Genomic DNA, 19,346 nt, shown 5'->3' on the forward strand with positions numbered 1-19,346 from the left:
TCCCGCCCCACTCGCGTCAGGGCACACAGAGGGGCACCAGGCACTGTGGCGGCAGGACAGCACCGGGAATGGCAGGGCTGTACCGGGAAAGACCGGGCAACACGGCACAGCAGTCACCAGGGTGCACCGGGGGGACTGGCTGTCTCCCCGCAGCTGTAGGACATACTCATCAACAGGGGCCCCAGAAGTGCTCAGCACTGGGGACAGCAGGGGGATAGTGGGCACCCCTAGACCCCCTGTGGTGACAGCGAACTGTAGGGTGCACCGAGTGCCAGGGGACATGGCGGGGGCACCAGGTACCCCATCAACTCAAGGGGCCAGACGGGAGCCTGGGGCAGCGGTGTGCAAAGGACCCCAAGGTCCATGCACGCCATGTCCTGTGGGGGCTGACCAGGGGACAGCAGGCAGCAGAGGCAAGTGGAGTTGAGCAAGTTTAATGAACATGGGACAAACGCTGACACCACCCCCCCAGCCCCCCCACCCCCTGGTGCCCGGCCCGGCCCGCACCCCCCCAGGACAGGTGCCCCACGACGCCCTAGTCGACTTCTTCCATGCTGCTGTAGGAGGGGGCCGGGCGCTCGGCGGGGCTGGCAAAGTGCTCTGGGAGGCCTTCCGCGGCCAGCGCCGGGGCTCCTTCGGGGGCCAGGCTGGATCCAAACGGCACCGGGGGCAGTCCCTGCAAGCAGAAGGCAGGCGTGAGAAGGTGACCGCTGTCCTGCTCACCCCTCCTCTCCCTCCCTGCTCAGGAGGGGGAAGGTGTAGACCCTCAGGGTAGGGGCCCCACACAGCAGTAGTAAGTGCCAAGCCGAAACTGTGGGGCAGTGGGGCAGGGGGGAAGGCAGTGTGCCCAGGGCCCCTGGCTGCAGCAACCACCTGCCCCCCGGAGAGGCAGGGTGCAGCACCCAGCCCAGCCCCGCACTGCTGCCTCTCCCCGCTCCGGCACTCGTGGCCCCGGGGCTGCCACAGCCCGGGCCGGTCTGAGCAGAGCCCCGCGCCCTGGCACGGGCACTCAGCCAGCCCAGGCAGCGGCAGCAGCAAGCCACGGGGCAGGCTGCCAGCGCCTGCCAGGGGCTGAGGAATGGCACAGGACCCGAGGGGATTTCCAGGGCTAAGAGCGCCCAGCCCGGGTCTCGCTGCCGGCCACCCACCTCCAGGGAGAAAGGCAGGCAGGTGGAGGCAGCGGCTTATGGGCCCCAAGCCTGGGGCACCAGCACCAGCCAGAGCAGAGGTCACCCCACCGGCGCCGGGTGCTGACTCAGCCCCACGAGGCCAGTGCTGTGGGTGAGCGGGGGAAGCCGCCGAGCCCCAGGGCTGCAGACAATGAGGCGACTGTTCCAGGACAGGCACCTCATGACCGCAGCACAGCCCCGCCAGGCTCCCTGACTAGGAACCGCTGGGCAGGGAAGACACCGCGACACACAAGAGGGGTGGGGGACCGAGGTGTGTGGTGTGGGAGCCTTGGGCTCCCCGCTGTCCAGCTCAAACCCCAGCCAGAAACACAGGCGACCCCCTTCCCTGCCATGCATCCTTCCTGAGCCAGCCAAGGACACAGCTGGTGGGACAACAGCGGAGACGGAAAAGGAAGTCACAGGGCTCTGAAGTCACTTCTCTCACCCAAACACGCCACAGCAGTCTGAGCCACACTCAGCCAAGGGCAACACGTCTCAATGTCAGACACCGCTGGAGCCGCAGCCCGTGCCCAGGACCCACGGGACCACACGCTGCCAGGCTCCTCACACCCTACACGCAGCCCCTGGGGCTGCTGCCCCACAGCTGAGGAGCAGGAGCCCAGGGTACCTGCCCCCCCCGCACCCCCCTGGCACGGGCAAACAGAGCTCCCCCGAGCCAGCTGCCGCACAGGGTGGGCCAGGCCCTCAGCAGAGCCCAGGGCACGTCCCTGTGCTGGCTGGGCCAGAGAGACTCTGCAAACAGCTGCCTCAGGCACAGGAAGGTCACTGGCACCTGCCCTCTGCTAGAGCAGGCTCCGGGCGAGTCCCTGCCCTGGTGTGGGGGTCCCAGCACACAGGACAGCAATGCTGTGTCTCGTTGGAAAACCTGGCTTTATTAACACAGCGAGGTGCTCCCTGCGCTGCCCGGCCCCATGCCTCTCCTGCGGCACAGGGAGCCGATGCCCTCGCAAACCAGCCATGGCACCACACTGCCCTAGCAGAGACCTGGCCACCCCTGCCACAGCCAGCAGTGGACAGCTTGTGCCTCACAGCGCTGCTCCCGGGAGCCGGTGGCCCATAGAGGGGGGTGTTCATCATAGACCCCCCAGCTCAGTCTGCCAGGTTCCCCAACAGCTGGCCGCAGAAGAGGTGGGGCAGGGCTGAGCCTCTGGCTCCCCCACAAGCCCATTCGGCCCCAGCACGTGGGGGGTACAGCATGCACAGGGCCCCATGCGCAGGCAGCCAGCACCAGGAGGCTCAGCAGGAGGCACCAGGCTGGCCCAGGAGCCACCATGGATCACACCAGCCCTGAACAGCACAAGGATCTGGCGACAGCACAGCAGGGAGAGGCAGCTGGACCACAACCCGTGTCAGGGCATCCTGCCCTTGCTGCAGCCTGCAGGCAGGTCTCCGCTTCTTTCCCAGGAGCCAGAGGCAGTTGATATCTCCAGGAGTTTCCCAGGCCCCAGCCCCACTGCAGCAGCACTGTCCCTTCCTGAGCAGCAGAAACCCACAAGGTCCACTCCGCTCCCAGCAAGCAGCAAGGGCAGGCTGAGGGGCTCCTGGTTCTGGGCAGCACCTTGGCAAGGCAGCGGGCTGGCCAGACAGCCCTGCCAGCTGGCACAGGAGATGCCAGAGCAGACAGGCAGGAGCCAACAGCCCCACGCTTCCCTCGGCAAGTCCTTCCTGGCGATCTGTCCCGACGTCTTCCTCACGTAGCATCCTAGGACGGCGTGTGCCCGAGCAGCCCTGCTCCCCCAGCTGGCCGTGTGCCTGTGCCTATCTCCAGCGGGTCTGGTAAATGAGTGGGTAGAAGACGTTCAGGAAGAGCGCGACAATCGCGGCCGTGGTGGCCAGGACGAAGTATCTGACGCAGCCTTCATCTGGGTGCTGGGGGGTGCCCGGACTCCGCTTCTGGCCACGGGGCCTCCAGGAGTTTCTTGCAGGCCTTTGGGGTGCCTCGAGGTGCAGTTCTGGATCTTCAGCCTCCAGTTCCTGCCAGATCAGAGAAGCCTGCGATGTGGAAACCTGCGTCAGCACTTGCAGAACACAATGGGCAACACCCCTCGCCATCCCCCGGGGCAGGTGGCTGCCTGCGAGCCCAGCCCAGCGCCCAGCCAGCCCGCCTCCCCATGCAGCACCGGCACGGTCGCGCCCGCCCCCGCGGCTCTTTCGGGGGGTCCGGTGCATGGGGCACAGCGGGCGGCTCTGCAGGACGGAGCGCAGGGTGTCTTCGAGGGGAGCAGCAGAGCTGGTGGCTGGATCGATGGTCTGGCAGTGGTGGGTCCGGACGGCGAGGGAGCAGGCAGCAGCCAATGGCAGCCCAGCTTTTCGGATCCCAACAGGATCTTTCAGATGACAGCCAGTCCAGAGCCAGCTGGAGCAGGAGGAGTGGTTGCAGCACAGCCAGTCACGGGTCTGCTTCAGTGGGTGGGGATGCTCCAGCCCTCAATCGTAGCCCAGCATCGAGGAGGACTATCCACAGCAGCCAATCACAGCTCGGCCCTTTTCTGTGCCAGCGATCGCCTGGGGTTGGGCACCAATTCTGGAGGGCACCCAGTGCCCAGGAGGGTGGGGGTGGTCCAAGGCCCTCAGGGACCCGCTGAGCACTGGTGGGATCCAGCAAGCCCCACTGCTGCAGGGGATCTGGTGTTGTTAGGGGGCTGCAGAGTCCCAGGGGGACCTGATGAACCCCAGTGCTGTGGGGCACACAGTGATCCCAGAGCTGTGGGGACCGACGAAGGCTCCCATCGCTGTTGTAGGATGAGCAGCGCAGCCTTTCTCAAGCTGCCCTTGGGGAGCGGGGCTGCTCCGGGAGGTGCACAGCCCCCCAGGACCCAAACAGCCTGGGCAGGTGGACACCAAGATGCCAGATGTGCCCTGGTCCCAGAGACAGGCGGCTCCTGTCCCCAGGCAAGAGGGCAGAGCTAGGACACCTCACCAGCTGTGCAAGCCAGGCGGGCTGAGACCAGACCCGGAGGGCCCAGTGGGACACAGGCGTGCAGCTGTGCCAGAGACGGGGTCACAGTCATCCTCAGACCAGGCGCAGAGCAGGAGGGAAGGGGTGCAGCACAGCCACAAAGAGGGGCTGGTTTGGTGCACCGTACCCCATCCTGGGCCTTCCTTCCCAATGTTCACATGAAGACCAGCCCCACCATTCCCTGCAGATACCTGCCAGAAGTGCCCTGCCAGCTGGCCCACCCCGCTGGGGCAGCCCAGCATCAGAGCTGGCTCTGGCAGGTTTCTCTTCAGCACCCAGAAAAGGCTGCCAGGCCTCTGGCACAGTGCTGGCATTTGCCTTTTTTGCACCTAGCTCAGCCCCGAGCTGGGCCCCAGCAGAAAGCATCCCCCACACTGCCTCGAGAGCGGCAGAGGAAGGCAGCACTTCATGCTCCTGCCGCAGCCAGCTCCCAGACTTCCTCCAGTGCAGACCTGGAAGGGGCCCCTCCTGCCTCCTCGGTGCCTTCCCACCACCACCCCCCACACCAACCACAACCCTCCTGTAGCCCCTCAGGGCAGGGACCATCCCAAGCTCACAGCCAGAACAGGGGAAGACAGGCCCTAGCACCTGCCTGGTGCAATCTCTTGGGTGTCAGAGGGGCAGGTCCCACACTGCAGCTGCTCCAGGCCTCAGGGGTGCTGGCAGAGGTGGGCCAGGCCCTACCTGTGGGCACGTTTTTAAAAGTCTGTGGCTCCAACAGTGCCAGAAGAGACACAAGCTCTCACCTGGCTGGCAGCAGCTTCGGCAGAAGGGGTGTGCTCGGCTCGGTGGTCTGGGGGGTGCCCTGGCAGGGGTCTCTCCACAGGAGAGTTCCTCCGGCGGTAGAAGAGGACATACGCGTATCTGGTTACCACCTGGCTCTCATCCACAGTGGTGACTGTGCTGTCATCGAAGAGCCGCCAGCCTGAGAGGAGAGAAGGGTTAATTAAGCAAGGAGATGGGCCACGGCGGCAGGAGAGGGGGACGGCGAGGCCGGCAGATCCTCACCCACGTCACTGCGCTGGCTGTTCTTGTCGTTGGGCAGGCGGGCGTACGCTGTGTAGTGCCCCCCAATCATGCCTCCATAGTGGTTGATCACAGCGTACAGGTCATACATGGGGAGCTGCTGCTCGCCCTTCCGGCCGATGCAGAACTTGCTCAGGTCCAGGCTCCTGGGGAGAGACACAGGGAGAGTGGGGATGGTGAGGGTTAGGCAGGGAAAGGCCAGACGGAGGGCAGTGCCAACCCAGGCACTTTGTCCGCCAAGCTCTCACCGGACAGGGAAGTCCACCATATCGTTGATCTTGTCCCTCCAAATAAAGCTGCGGAAGGAGAAGCGCTTGAGCTGGATGATGAGGACGTTGGGCAGGCGCCATAGCATCAGCTGCTTGGAGGCTTCACGGTGCTGCTTGCACTTGGGGCAGTACCTGGGGGAAAAGGGTGCTCATTACCAGTGTGGAGGGAGCCCCAGGTCTCACAGCCCAGCCCCGAGGACCCCATGTGTGGGACTGGCAGAGGGGATGCAGCCATCCTCATCAGGGGTGGGCCAGCACAGCCCTGCTGAGCGCTGGCACTGCTCCTTGCCGGCTTTTGGCCTCCCTTCCCAGCCCACAGACGTCAGCTCAACAACGCTCCTGGCCCCCAGAAGAAACAGCATGCAGGCCCAGGCAGGTCCTGGGAAACCCCCGCTGCCACTTGAGCCCATGGGCTGGCACCCACCCCACCCCCCTCCTCACCATGCTTCCTCTGGGGCCAGGACTTCAGGCTTGGTGAAGAGATTGAGGCACTGCTCCAGGGTGAAGTGGCCAGCACGGGCCGCTTCGCTGGCTGAGCCTGGGTCCTCCACACACTCCAGGTCCTTGGACTCCACCAACACAAACTCCTTGAGGCGCTCATTGTTCTTCCACACCAGGGCAAGGGAGCAGTCGTCTGTCAGCTCCAGGGGAGTGTCACCTGTGAAGGGGTACACACCTCGCACACCTGCCCCGCTGGGCCAGGCCAGACCGTCTTGCCGGGACTAGGAGCAGTCTCACCTATTCTGGCTCAGCACAGCAGCCACGTGGTGCTGCCAGGAGAGAACAAGTGCCCCTATGGTGCACCCCCATGCCCACAGCACGGTTCATCACCCCAGGGCATCAGAGCCCCACAGCCAGCGGGGCAAGACTGGCATAGCCCCCCCTCAGCAGCACCTATGTAACCAGCATCCCACAAGGTGACCCAGAGATCACAGACCCTCTGCAGATGTAGCAGTCTGAAGAGAGTCAGACTGCTTGCTGAGGAGAGCAAGAATGTCATGCCCCACAAGAGCCTCCAGGCAGCAGCTCTGTGCAGCACAGCCCTGCCCTCCCCTACGCCAGATGCAGCTTCCACTGTCCAGCCTGGGGTCATGGTCACAACCCGGTTCACCTCGTGCCAGGCAGCATCTCGCATGCTGGGCAGGCAGATCCACCACCTTGCCAGAGGCTGTGAGGGATGAAGGTGGCACTTCATGGCACTCTGGGCTCACCTTTATCTTCTAGCTTGTGCTCTCGGTTGGCAGCATCGATCTTGTTGATGTAGAACTGCGTAGCACGGGCACTCAGCGAGTCTGGAGTGTGTTGGTACCCAGGGATGGCAGCTGTGGACAAGCAGGGACAGATCTATGGTGGCACTGCCTGTCTGCCCTGCGTAGGGGCCAAGAATTTGCAGTGCCCCCACCCCCACCTCACATGCTAAGGCCTTGCAGGGACACAACCACGTGCTCCGTGTCCTTGACTATTTTTAGCAGGCGGCTGCCCCTGGCAAGCTGTGCTCCTCTGCCTGCCTTGCCCCTTCACTGCACATTGCTGCCATCCTGAGACGAGTGTCTGGAAACGTGACAGCCAGGCAGCCGAGCGCGAGAGGCGGCTCCCGTGCCGCTGAGTCAGAGTGAGGGGAGCGCTGCGCTCACGGCCCCAAGGGGCTTTAAGCCCACGCTGGGCTCTGCACTCCCATGGGACTCGAGGCTTCTGCCTTCCCACCTCTCCCACGACCAAACACCCCAGCCCCTGCCCTGCAGGTGCTGCCAGGGCAAGGCAGGTGCTTCAGTTGGGGCAGCACTACCAGGAGACAGCTCCCAGGGCCTCACGGTGTGCCTGAGGTGTTGAGACCAAGCTCACAAGGGAGAACGGATGCTGTTGTGAGGTCACGTGGAGGACGAATTGCTCCCATTTCATCTTGGTGCTGCCCAGGCTCCTGGCACAGACACTGTTAGCACCACAGCACCTCTTACCTTCTGGCTTGAGGGCTCTTTCATAGGATGGCTCCTTCTCACAACAGCTGTCGCTCTGCGACTCCATGTGCTCGGAGAAGCCTGAATCCAAGCTCAATAGGGAACTCCTCGCAGCCAGGACCTTGCTTCGGACAGTGCCGGTGTCCCCCAGCTCTGGGTGCAGCTCAGGCACAGCTGGAGACAGCGGGGGTTCCTGGGGGAGGCTGGAAGCTCTGTCCCCATCCCCCAGCTCAGGGGCAGAGGTGGCTGCTGCACAGCTGCTCTTGCCCAGGGGCTCCAGCTTGTCCGGGAGCAGAGGCTGCAGCCCGTGCTCTGGAGACATCCGGCCCATCTGGAACGGAGGCTGGAACACGCTGACGGAGTACCTGGGCATGGAGGTGGCAGTCAGAGCTGGCCAGGGACAGGGCTGTGCTCAGTTCCAGGGTGGGGGCACCTCCCTTCCCTAGATCCTCACCTCGCGTAGCCCTCCAGCAGTTGGGCCAGGCGGGCATAGGTGAGACGGGACTCTGGCACGCTGATGAGGAAGGGGAAACCGATGTTCTCGGGGCGGCACAAAGCCTTGTGGTCTGGCCAGTGTGTTTTCTGACACGCCCTGCAACACATACAGCCCCGGGTGAACCCAGCGTTGGTGACCACCCTGGGCAGAAGCACGGCAAGGCTGTAGGTGTGTGTTGGAGGAAGGGGAGCGCTGCAAGCCAGCTCCATCCCAAAAACCAGGCCCATCCCCATCCAGCTGTGCCCTCCCATCCTGTCCCGAAGGGCTGGAGACCCTCCCTCCCTGCCAGGCACCCAGCCAACTCACACGTTGCAGTAACCGACTCGATAGCACCTCGTGCAGCGCCTGAGCTTCTCATCCTCTGGCAGCTGCTTCTTCTGGCAGGCCGCACACTTGGCCACAGGGCCACTCGGCACCTGTGGACGCTGCAGCAGAAAGGACCCATTGGGTGGGGAAGGGTGGCCAGGCAGGACAAGGGAGTCTCGGTCGGCACCCGTGCTTGCTGCAGCCAGACACCCTTGCCTGCAGCTCTCCCACTCCTGCTCAGCCTCACCGGCAGGCTCAGCCTCCCCGTGTGCATCCCAGTAGTCCCAATATCCCCTTACCTGCTGGACCTGCAGCTCTACCACCCTCTCCTTGGCCAGCTCTGGGGACAGCACCTCGAAGCAGAGCAGCAGGTCTGTGGGGGAGACTGCGTCCAGCGAGTTGGACGGCAGGAACATGCGGTGGAAGCGATTCTTGATCACCTGCCAGGGAAGTAGCAGAGTGGGGCTGTGCGAGGGCTGCCCCGTGCTTCCTCTCCTGAGACAGCCGCAGACCTCAGCCCCACAGCAAGCTGCAGGGGTAGCAGCACCACAGGGATGCTGTTGCTGTGCTCAGCTCACTACCCCACCAGGCAGGATGGGCATCCCTTGCCTCACTGGGGCAGCCTAGCCCTGCTGAGCAGGGATCTGCCCTGCAGTAAGTACCCTGCGAATGACACTGCTGACCACAGGCAAAATGCACCCCACGGAGATGCTGGATATGGACAAGCAACTGTCGGTGGCTCTATTTCCCACTGCAGGAGCTGGGACACCCAGATGACCAGCCCACCACTGGCTTCCCACCCTGACCTCTCACCTCTGCCAGGCGCAGGTTCTCTGGCTTCACCCGTACGCTGTGGGCTACGGAGTCGAGTACCTCCATGGCGCTGGAGTTCTCCTTGCTGATACTCACGAGGAACTGCCACCAAGAAAGCGAAAGCACCACATCAGTCAGAGCACACCAAGGCGCACAGGCTCCTCCTTAGCACAAGGCCCAGCCTGCTGGCACTCAGCCACCTGCTGGGGCACCTGCAGAAACCCTCTCAGGCTGCCTTCCCAGAGTAGGTGGTGTCCTTCACCTTGATGGGTTTCTTGTGCGGCTCCTTTGCGAAGTAGTAGACAGTCAGCACCTTCTGCTTCTGCGGGAGGGGCACGGGGAGGTACAGGAAGGGGTCAAAGGTGATGGACACCTGCAGACGTGACAGAACACTCAGTGGCGGGAAGTGCTCGTGGCTGAGATCAGCGTGACAGCCCCAGCGGACTCAGGATCCAGCCGTGCCCCGTGACACGTGCTCTCTGAGTCAGGAGTGCGCCGCTGCACAGCCAGGACAGAGACAGAGCCTTCAGGGCTGCCTTACCTTGGAACACACTGGGCACACCAGCTTGGATTTGTACTGGCCCTGGAAGAGGTCCACGATGAAAGAGTCATTTCTCATCTTGTGCCGCTGCCAGGCCTCCTCAGCTACAACCTGTGAGGGGAAAGGGCTCAACACCACACAGAACCAGCCAGGCCAGGGCTGCTCCCCTGATGGCTCTGCAGAGGGACATCCTCACCTCGTCAGGTCTCCCATCCGAGTCAACGGTCTCTGTGTAGGGTTTGTTCTGGATACGGTTGAGGTCCTCGTGCAGGCCATCGAGCAGGAAGGCCATGAACTCCTGAGCATCATGCTGGGCATAGCCAGTGAACTGGCTGGCCTTGCTGGCCACGATTGCCTGGGGGAGCACAGTCCTCAGTGCTGGCCAGAAGCCCCCTGACAGCACCGCCCACCCCATGCACAAAGCCTGGCTGCACCCACCCACACTCCCCTGAGCTCTTAGTGACACTGGAAGGGCAGACAGGAAAAGAGTGCTGGGGACTCAGTGCAGCTCCTGCACAGTGCTGGTGCCTGTGGCCCTACCTTCAGTTTAGAGGGCTGGAAGGCATGGTGGGTGCCCTTCCACAGCGCTCGCAGCAGCATGGCGAAGCCGATGGCCAGGCGTCCGCCCGTCCCCAGCGGGTTGTTGCAGTTGATCTCTGACTCAAAGGACCGATCTGTAACAGATGAGGAGACAGAGCGTGGCCGCCGGCTGCGCCATCGGGCAGCGGGGTGCTGCCGGGCTCCCACCGGGGCTTACCATGGAAATAGTCGCGCAGCTCCCGGGTGTTGGATAGGGACTGGATGACGCTGTTCATAAAGCAGGTGTTGCCCAGGTTCACCAGCCCTGTGAAGCCAGGCAGGCACACCTTCTTCTTCTCGTCCTCATCCTCATCATCCTCCACGCTCTCGGTGCTCACAGGGCTGTGTGTCATTGGCGGCACCATGCATGTTGGTTTGGGCTGCCGAAGGAGAAGGTGGGTGTGAGGATGCTGCGCTCAGGGGGCCTCTCTGGGACTACCAGGGGAACCCAAAAGCCCAAGACATCTCTCCAGCATGCCTGGGCTGGAGTCATCATGCCATCTCCCACCAGTAGTGGGACAGACAGGCCAACCGCAGCCCCCAGTCCTGCCAGCTGTGGCTGAGCAACACTGCCTCCCCTCCAGGACAGTCTACTGGCTCCCAGAGGAACACCAAGGAGGTGGGGTACCAAAAGAGGCACAAGTGGGCTCCTCTTTCCCCCCGACCCGGGTCAAATCCAGTGCGTCCCCACTCACTGAAGGTATGTGCGGCTCTTGCTTCACTGCCACATGCTCTGAGGCTGTACGGGCTGCCACACCATCCAGACCTCCATCTTCCACGCGTGGCTTCTCTTTGTCATTGGCTCGGGCCTCCTCCTTACTGGACAGGGGGTGCTGGTTACTGCCTGGGGGGTTCTTGTCCAGAGGGGTAGGGCCTGTAGGCATGGCAACCTTTGCACCACCCACTGCACCTTAAAAAGGGGGAAGGGTGGGCCTGTGGTTAGCAGCACCACGCGCTGCCCACGGCAGGACTGAGCTGCTCAGTCCTTGCTCACACACAGGCTCTCTCCTGCCCCTCTTCCCTGTGAGCAAGGGGAACGGCAGCCCCCTTTCCCCTGTGCTTGGCTCACCTTGGCCCACACCCCTCCCACCTTCACCTGCTCAGCCCTTCTCCTTCCCCATAATCCTACCCCAGAGGATCCTGGCACCATCTGACCACTGCCAGCGGTGAGGAGGTACCACACCCCACTGGGGTGCGGCCACAGGCAAAGCAAGGAGAAGGCAGGGTGCAGACCTCGTGTGGCTGGAGCCTCCAGCCCTCCCCAGCGCTGGCTGTGACGTTTCTTCAGGCAGACGTCGATGCGAGACACCGTGAAGGTGTACGTGCACTGGTCTGGCTCAATAAGGTTCCTGCAAGAAGCACAGCAAGTCAGAGGTGCCCCCATCCCACCAAAGCCTCAAGCCTGGTCACACTGAGCACAGAGGGCCCTCTTCCTGGCAGGTCCGTTCTGTTTTGCTCCACATTCCCCCTCACACCAGGCATCCTGCCCAAAATGCACACAGGCTGATGTGGCTCTACAACAACTGGGGAAAGGCTGCAGGCAAGGAGGCACTAGGATTTCCTCCCCTGCATGCCACCAGGTGAGGTAAGGCAGCCTGGCCTTGGGACAGCAGCGCTGTATGGTGTGAGGGGCACCCCCAGGTGCAGGAAGGAGCATGCCCTGCACAGACCCCGCCAGCCAGGACTGGCCCCTGCCCCAGCTCTGCACTCTCAGCTCCTCTCTCAGCCCTGCTGCAGGCTGGCACGACAGGAGCCGTACCTGAGCTTCACCTGCCACCGGAACACTGTGTTGGGCCCACAGCCAGGATGGAGGCGGAGGAAGTTTGTGTCACTGCAAGGGAATTGGAAGCGAGTGAGAAGAGGTGAAGGAACAAGTAGCACAGCCACAGCCAGGAGCTGTGCAGCAGCCTGGCACCATCCTGAGCGAGGCACGCGCGTACCTCGTCTGGAACACCAACGTGAAGTCCTGCTCCCGGAACAACACCTTGGATGTTTCCTTGTGGATCTCCTTCACGTAGACATGTACCACCACCAGGTCATTTCCTTTCTCATATGAGTCATTCTTGACAAAGGTCAGGCTCACAAAAGGCTCCGGCTCTGAATGAGGAAAACCATGGAGAGAGGTATTACCTTCCTTGAACACCAAGGCAGTGCCACAGGCTGGCCCAGGAGAGGTCCTGAGGAGATGGACCTTCCTATCCAAGCCAACTCTCAGGCTCCAGCCACTCACCATCAGCTGCTGCTTCCAGAGCCACATCATCCTTGGACCAGTCCCTCTTCTCACCATCTCTTCCCAGGGGAGGGGTGGCCACTGGGACAGCCTTAGAGCTCTCTCCAAGGACAGGGGTGCAGTCTCGGCGCCTCAAGGCCTCAGCAGGGCTGCCTGGCTGCAGGACTCTCTTCTCCATGCAGGTTGCAATGCGATGGGGGAACACCTCCGTGGTAGTCGCAAGAGGTGGCACCTCCACAGGCACAGTCTCCTTGGCCAAAACCACAGCCTTTCAAGACAGAGAGACATGGTAAACCACAGACCCCAGCACCCCGAGCTGCCCTGGCTCACCGGCTGTGAGTCCTACCAGCTGGGCAGGCACAGCCCAGCACTGCCCAACTCCTCCATACATCCCCTGCTCAGCCTCATTGGGACCAGAGTGCATGCTGAGCCCAGAGTCACCCTCTCCTCCACCACACCCAGGCCCACACCAGCCCCCAGCATCACCCGCCAGGACCCATCTCATCAGCAAGGATGTGCTTCTGTGCAGGGGCAGAGGGAGCAGGGATGCCCCATTCTGCTGGGTCCCCAGGTACCTTCTCCAGTGGCGGTGCCAGGTCCGTGAGGGCTGTGGGCACATCCATCTGGTTGGCTCTACCGTTGCGGCGGCTGCCCGCCCTCCCGCTGTGCCCTTTGCTGGGCTCCACGCTCCCAGTGACCCTGGCGCTGGGCTCCTCCTCAGTGGGAGCCACTTTGAGGTATACAGCCCGCTTGGCACTGGGGCCACTCTGTGTCCCTGGGCTGGCTGGGCTTTTTCCTCCCAGGGCCTCGCTTCTTCCCGGAGCACGCTTGGGGTTGGAGGGTTCCCGTCGGGACCTGGGAGGCTCTGCACCTTCAGCCTTCGGCTCTTCAGGAGCCAGCTCTGCAGAAGCAGCCTTTTCCTTCCCGTTCTCCCAGCATGTGGTCCCTTTGGCCAGCTCTTTAGATCCGTCTTTCCTTCTCTTCTGTGAAAAGCAGTACAGCACAGTGGGGAAGTATCCAGGCAGCACCACCTCTCACACTCTTTGCCAGCTCCTCATCCGCACTCCCCGCTCCCAGAACACACTAGGGCTGTGCTCTGGAGGCTCCATGGCAGCCAGGAGCAGGGGAATGGTCACACCGCCCCAGGACAGACACAGCTGGCTCACTGCCCTCAGGCAGCAAGTGGATGCAGGATGTGCCCTACATTGCTCCCTGAGCAGAACAGGGAGTAAAACCCTTGCCCCAGCTCCCCCGGGCTCTATAAGCTCCCTCAAAAGGCAGGTCCTCCCCTCCTTACCAGAAGCGAAGACCAGGTATGCAGCGGGATCTTCTTCTGAAGCACAAGCTGTAGAAAGTTGCCCTTCTTGCACTGGACCTTGCTGCAGGAGCCCTCAATCTCCTCATAGAACTGACAGCTCCACTGGCGCCCATCTGCAAGCATAGGGGAACAGGCACCTCAGGCAATGCTCCAAGGAGCTGTCACCTAACCTACAGCCTCTTTTCACCTGCACCAAGGATCACGGGAGCACTCATCCAGAGCCAAGGAGTCTGCAGGCAGGCTGCCACCATACCCCAGGAGCCTTCAGATCAACGCCAGCTTCCCTGGATTTGCTTTGTACATCTGGCTGGCTTCCTTCCCAGAGGGAAGGCCCTGGGCCTCTCTGCCCCCAGGGACACAGTCGCTTTTCCAAGGGATACCCAGGGCCGACTCAGTCATCAGGCAGCACAGCACCAGCACAGCGGTGTGCACTTGTTCACTTGGCGCAGAAGCCAGCTCCTGCCCTCCTCAGCTCTACACCCTTCTTCTTTTACACTGCTCTTGTGTATCAGCCCTGCCCACCGGCTGAAGCCATGCCAGCTGACAGCAGGGCACTGCCTCTGAAGGAAAGGTTTTCTGCCTGCCTTTCCACCCCACATCCAGCCCAGAGCTGCACCAAGCGCTGTGGACGAACGCCTGTAGCCCTCGCTCTACGCCCCATACCTGGTAGTTTGACCACACAATCCGTGTCGGTGAAAGCAGCATCTACATCCTCCACCTTCAGAGCTCCACTGCCCAAGTTCAGTTTGACAATGATCTCATCAGCATTCTGCTTCCAGTCCAGCAGCAGTTCTACAGGAGGAGGGAGGGAAGCAGCGTAAGCCCCAGGAGGTGAACGCAGGGGCACACAGACCATGCCAAATTCAGTGGGACACTCGCAACCTGCTCCCATCAGACAGGCCACAACAAGAGCACGTGTCACAGCAGGGCAGGTAAACCCCAGTGGGACCCAGAGAGATCAGAAAGGCAGCGCTGTTCTTGGCCCCCATCACGTGCAGCACCGGTGGCTGGGAAGAAGGGATGGTTCCTGCCAACTACAAAGTAATTGCTGCTTTCCCAGGGAAGGAGGAAAGCCACAGAGTTACTCTGGGGGATTCGAGTGGACTCTGACCACAATCAGAAGTTGCCACTTCCCCTTTGCATATGCAAACTAAGCAGCCCAGCTGCAGTCCCCAAAGCACTGTGCTCCTGCCCGGTGAGCGCTGCTAACACAGCTGAAACACAGGCAGGGCCACCAGCCATGCAAGAACACTGCACCCAAGGAGAAAAACAGTGCAGCAGTGTCACTCTGCTGCTGGCAGAACCTCCATCCTGGCATGCCTGCCAGGCTCCAGGTCAGGCCCTGTGGTGTCCTGAAGTCTTCAGGGCAATACAGAGATTTCAGTCGGGTTTGTTCTACCCCCTGTGGCACAAGGATGTGCTACTGTGTCCTCAAAGCAGGGCTGGGTCAAGGCAGAAACCAGCCAACAGTGCCTGCTGGGTGACATGGCTCGGGATCTTCCCGGCCCAGCATGGCTCCAGGCTCAGAAACAGCAGCAAGGTGTCCCAGGGCTGTGTGACTCCCGAGTCAGAAGCAGCCAGCCACATGCCCAGGGCCTCTTCCCTACAGACAGCCCTTCCCAGCCACGTGCCCCTGGGAAGGCCTCATCCCATTAAGGCAAACGCTGTGGCAATGAGCACTCAGGTTAGATCTGCTCAGCGCTGGAGCACGGGACAACGACAAGGTGAGAGTTTCAGATCCCTCACAAGGGCACTCCATGGCCATGCACGGACAGCTGGTGCACACCTCGACTTACCCTCCTCTGAGTCCTTCTCCTGGGCGGTCTCAGCCTGCCTGAGCTCAGGGAGAGACACTGCTGGGCAGAGAAGCAAAGCGCAGGCAGGTCTGTCATTCCGTCACCTCAGAGCACACTGGTACCCAAAGTGTCACACACTGTCACCCAAAGTGTCACACACTGTCTTCCTTCTCTGAGCCTCCACCCGGGCTTTTTAGCCTGTGAGTGCTGCACATTTTCCTCCTTGGCTTCCTCACACCTCTCCCTTCCCTGAAGCCCTCCCAGCAGCACCACAGCAAGCCCATCCCTCCAGGACAGCTGCTCTGCACCACACCACCATAACCCAGTCTAACCAACACCACGGTGGGAGCAGCACAGCGCTGCACCATGCTCCGAGGCATGTCTCAGCGAGGAGCTTGTGGTAACCCCTGCTTAGCACACCAGGCCCTCAGCCTCCAGCCATACAGAGGAGTCCTGTCTCGGTCTCACAGGATGAACCTGATGTTTGGGCGTGCTCAGGCCAATTCTGCTGTAACGGGAGAGCCACGCAGCCCAGCTGCACTTTAACATTCCCATTCCTGCGCAAGCTGCCAACATCCACAGCCAAAACCCCCTTCTAGATCAGGATGGAGAACACAACCAAACCAACCTGACACCTAATCCCTGCTCCCTGCAGGATTACCTCCAACAGACAGAAGCATCTCAGGGCCCGCTCCACCCCCATGGGGCAGTGACCTCTGCCAGGCAAGGGGCTCAAAGTGACAGCACTTTGTCCTGGGGCAGAGAAACAGCAGCGACAGGAGCTGTGGTCTCCACCCTGGAGTGCTCAGAGGGCTGATACAGCCTCCTTTGACTGGTTACAAACCAGTAGGAAACCTCTGCTGACCACAGGAGCAGTCACTGGGACCGGTGGTGAGAAAAGTGTCACGGTGCCAACGCCTGAAGGATCTACAGCTTGCCCCTCGCCACCCCTGCACAGAAGGGACAGAAGCAGCACAGCCACACTGCAGCCCTTGGTAAGGCAGGAGCCCCCCTCACGTGTCAGAAGGCACAGAGGTGCCAGGCCTTACCAGAAACACAGCACACCTCCCACACCAGAGAAGGCGCAGCGCTGAGTTCTTTGCACCAAAGAGTTTCACGCTGGGGACTGCAGCCAGCCTCTCCAGCACAGGCCTCAGCTAGCACTCATCTACCTTGGCCTATAAAACACCCTGTGATTTTGAGGTTACAAGAGCAGGCACAGAAATCAAGCCGTTTTCCAGAGCTACAAGAACTCCATCCTGCCCACAGGCCTTCCCAGCACACGAAGCATCGCTTTCATCCTCGGGTGCACAGCGGCTGCAGAGTGAGTTACTCCACGCTCCTGCCTCTCACCCTGGCTCGTGCCACACCCTGCCCTGACACAGAAGCTAAAGCCCAGCCCCACGTGCAGGCCCCAGGCTCGGCTGGCACGGACAGTACCCGGTTGCTGCCCTGCAGCTCCTGGCCTCAGCACACCAGTGGGAAGCAGCACCGCCTCCAGCTGTGGGAGCACTGGAGCAGGATTCAGGCCCTCTCCATCTGGATCGGGGCAGCTCAGCCCCAGCCAAAAGCAGAGTCTAGGAACAACCACTAAGGCCAACTCCAGGCTTAAGTTAACAAGGCCACCAGCCAAACCTTCCTCCCAGGGCTAAGTGGTGCCTGAAGGAAGGAGGTTACAGGTCCAGGGAGGACACTGTGCCGAAGAGGATCCCACATCAGCTGCAGGAAGCGATTAGTTAAATCTGCTTATCCCGCAGCAGATGGCTGCAAGGCTCCCACCCTGCAGGGCTGAGAAGCCACGGGCCTGCTTGCTGCAGCGCTGCCAAGGGGCTCTCACCTTCCTTGCTCTCCTGGTTGGCTCGATCCTTCTGCTTCTTCTTGTTGGTGGCATCATCCAAGCCCCGAGACACTCTCCTCTGGCCAGGGGCATTGGTGCTGCTGGACATTTTCAGCCGTTTGGAGGACACAAACGGCCCGCCGGGGTCGGTAATGGAGTCTGGGTCAGGGGTGCGACGTTTTCTTCCTGGCCCAGCTATCTTGGCGACTCTCTGTGGTCAAACTCTCTGGCAAGGAACTAGTGGCCTAAAGAGAGGAGAGAGCGAATGTGGCAGGAGGAGTGGATGGAGAAGGCCTGACAGCATCAGGATCTGCTCTCTGCCCCAGCACCAGGCCCAGTACCCTCACACAACCTTCACTGCAGCTTTTTTGGGAAGCCCCACGCAGTGCTTGGTGAGGAAACCTACCTCATCACAGCTGTTACAATGCTTACTGCCAAAAGCATGGGCTTGTCAGAGCTCCCAAGATACAACCAGGGGTCTTCTGTATATGGCACACATTAAAAACCTGGAAAGCAATTGTCACGCTCACGGCTCCCATGACAGCAACACCAGCCTGGAGGAGCCGCCGGGACTAAAAACACCCTGGGGCAGAGCCCAGGGTGAGGACAGGCAGAGGCCCTGGTCTGTAAAACAGTCTCCGGGGTCAACTGGGGCAGCTCGCCCGATAGCTCGGGGTGACAGCTATTTCAAACAGCACCCGACGTAAAAGGGCGTGAACGGGAGCAAGTAACGCCCTAAGAAGGAAGAAAGGGGAGAAGCAGGAGCAGGCCCAGGACAGGCTCCTGTGACAGACGAGCGCAGAGCTCCCTGGCAAGAGGAGAGTTCCTCCCCCTCCGCCCACCAGCTGGGAGCTTAACCAGCACAACTGCACCTTGCATATTCATCTCCCATCCAGTTTACAGACAGCGCCAGCGGGGCCTGGCCTGGAAACAGGACACCTCTGCTCCTCCTACCCCAGGGAGAGGGCAGGGCAGGCAGGCGCTCGCCCCTGCCCCCGCAGACATGGCCTCCCAGGGAGTTGGCTCCCCCGCGGCGTCGGGGAGCTGCTGGCTCAAGGGCTGGTCTCAGTTTCGCTCTCCAGTTTTGCTCTGGGTGTTTGCAGTGTCGGCAGAGGACAGCTGGAACAGCCCGCTGAAAACAGTCCTGCTCAAGGCGGCTCCGGTGAGGAAGTGACAGTAGAGAGCTGGGACAGCTTTCTCCCTTGCTGGCCTGGCTGCATTCCCTGGCCACAGTTACTCACCCACCCGCAGGGCTTTGCTGCTGGGGGGCAGTGTCAGGAGCATGGATCCTGCCCAACCCTAGGTGCTGGCAGCCTGCAGCAGCTCCCAGTGTGCCCATTTACACTTTCTCCCTCATCCTGAAGCCCCACTCACATCTGAGGACACAGAGCTCATGGCAGAGCCCCACAGAACCTTGGTCTGACACACCTTCAGCAGGAGACAAGCCGTGCCCTCAAGAACACCCTATCCTATCCTGCCCCCACCTGTGTACCGAGCGCAGATCTCGTGGTTCCACCTGGGCACGGCTGGGGCAGGAGGCAGCTCCAGGAGCAGCAGTGATCAGAGGAAGCACACTGACAGCTCTTTGCTGCCCTCCCCGCTTTGCCAGGGTGTTTGTGTGCAAGGAACGCTCGGGGCAAGGAGTAGCCACAAAGGTGGAGTCATAGCCACAAGCTGCAAAGGGAACCCAGAGAGCAAAGCGGTCCCGCCTGCCTTCAGCTCTGGCAAAGCCGGCCCCACAACCAGGCGCTGCGCCCAAATCATTTCTCTTCAAGGCCAACCCACTCTCGTAACCAAGAGCCACCGGAGCCAAGGGAGAAGCTGGAGCACTCAGCCTGCCCTGACTGCCTGGCACAGGCAACTCCCACCACCCGTGGCCGAGGGAGCCAAAACGATCTGGAGATGGAGACACTGCGCACGGCTCAGCATCAGCCCCAGAGAGCTACAAGAGTGTGGGAGGGGAGCAGTGCCATCCCCAAGCTCCTACACACGCTGGGTCTCCCCGGGAAGCAGCAGCGCCTCTGGCTGCAG

At 61.7% G+C, this 19,346-nt stretch overlaps 1 protein-coding gene across 2 annotated transcripts; it reads right to left on the bottom strand.

Annotated features, from left to right (window-relative positions):
* Positions 1-488: 488 nt before the first annotated feature.
* Positions 489-17,538, bottom strand: USP19 (ubiquitin specific peptidase 19). Of its 2 annotated transcripts, XM_084269608.1 has the most exons (26): positions 17,316-17,538; positions 15,479-15,535; positions 14,346-14,474; positions 13,662-13,795; positions 12,940-13,347; positions 12,365-12,632; positions 12,075-12,231; positions 11,894-11,965; positions 11,368-11,483; positions 10,830-11,044; positions 10,313-10,514; positions 10,096-10,229; positions 9,752-9,910; positions 9,556-9,666; positions 9,277-9,387; positions 9,015-9,116; positions 8,501-8,641; positions 8,202-8,320; positions 7,854-7,991; positions 7,400-7,764; positions 6,656-6,766; positions 5,886-6,102; positions 5,424-5,576; positions 5,158-5,321; positions 4,896-5,074; positions 1,851-3,182 (listed from the first exon to the last, which is right to left on the bottom strand). In XM_084269608.1, the coding sequence occupies exons 1-26, from the start codon at positions 17,422-17,424 to the stop codon at positions 2,949-2,951; spliced, it is 4,305 nt and encodes a 1,434-aa protein (XP_084125734.1). In that variant the 5' UTR covers positions 17,425-17,538; the 3' UTR covers positions 1,851-2,948. The 2 variants fall into 2 exon arrangements, with proteins under 2 accessions (XP_084125733.1, XP_084125734.1); XM_084269607.1 differs by lacking the exons at positions 1,851-3,182; positions 13,662-13,795; positions 14,346-14,474; positions 15,479-15,535; positions 17,316-17,538 and adding an exon at positions 489-676 and having other exon boundaries at positions 12,940-13,095.
* Between the last annotated feature and the right edge of the window lie 1,808 nt (positions 17,539-19,346).

This window comes from Gallinula chloropus (genome assembly GCF_964237585.1).
Source record: "Gallinula chloropus genome assembly, chromosome: 12".
Lineage (NCBI taxonomy): Eukaryota > Metazoa > Chordata > Aves > Gruiformes > Rallidae > Gallinula > Gallinula chloropus.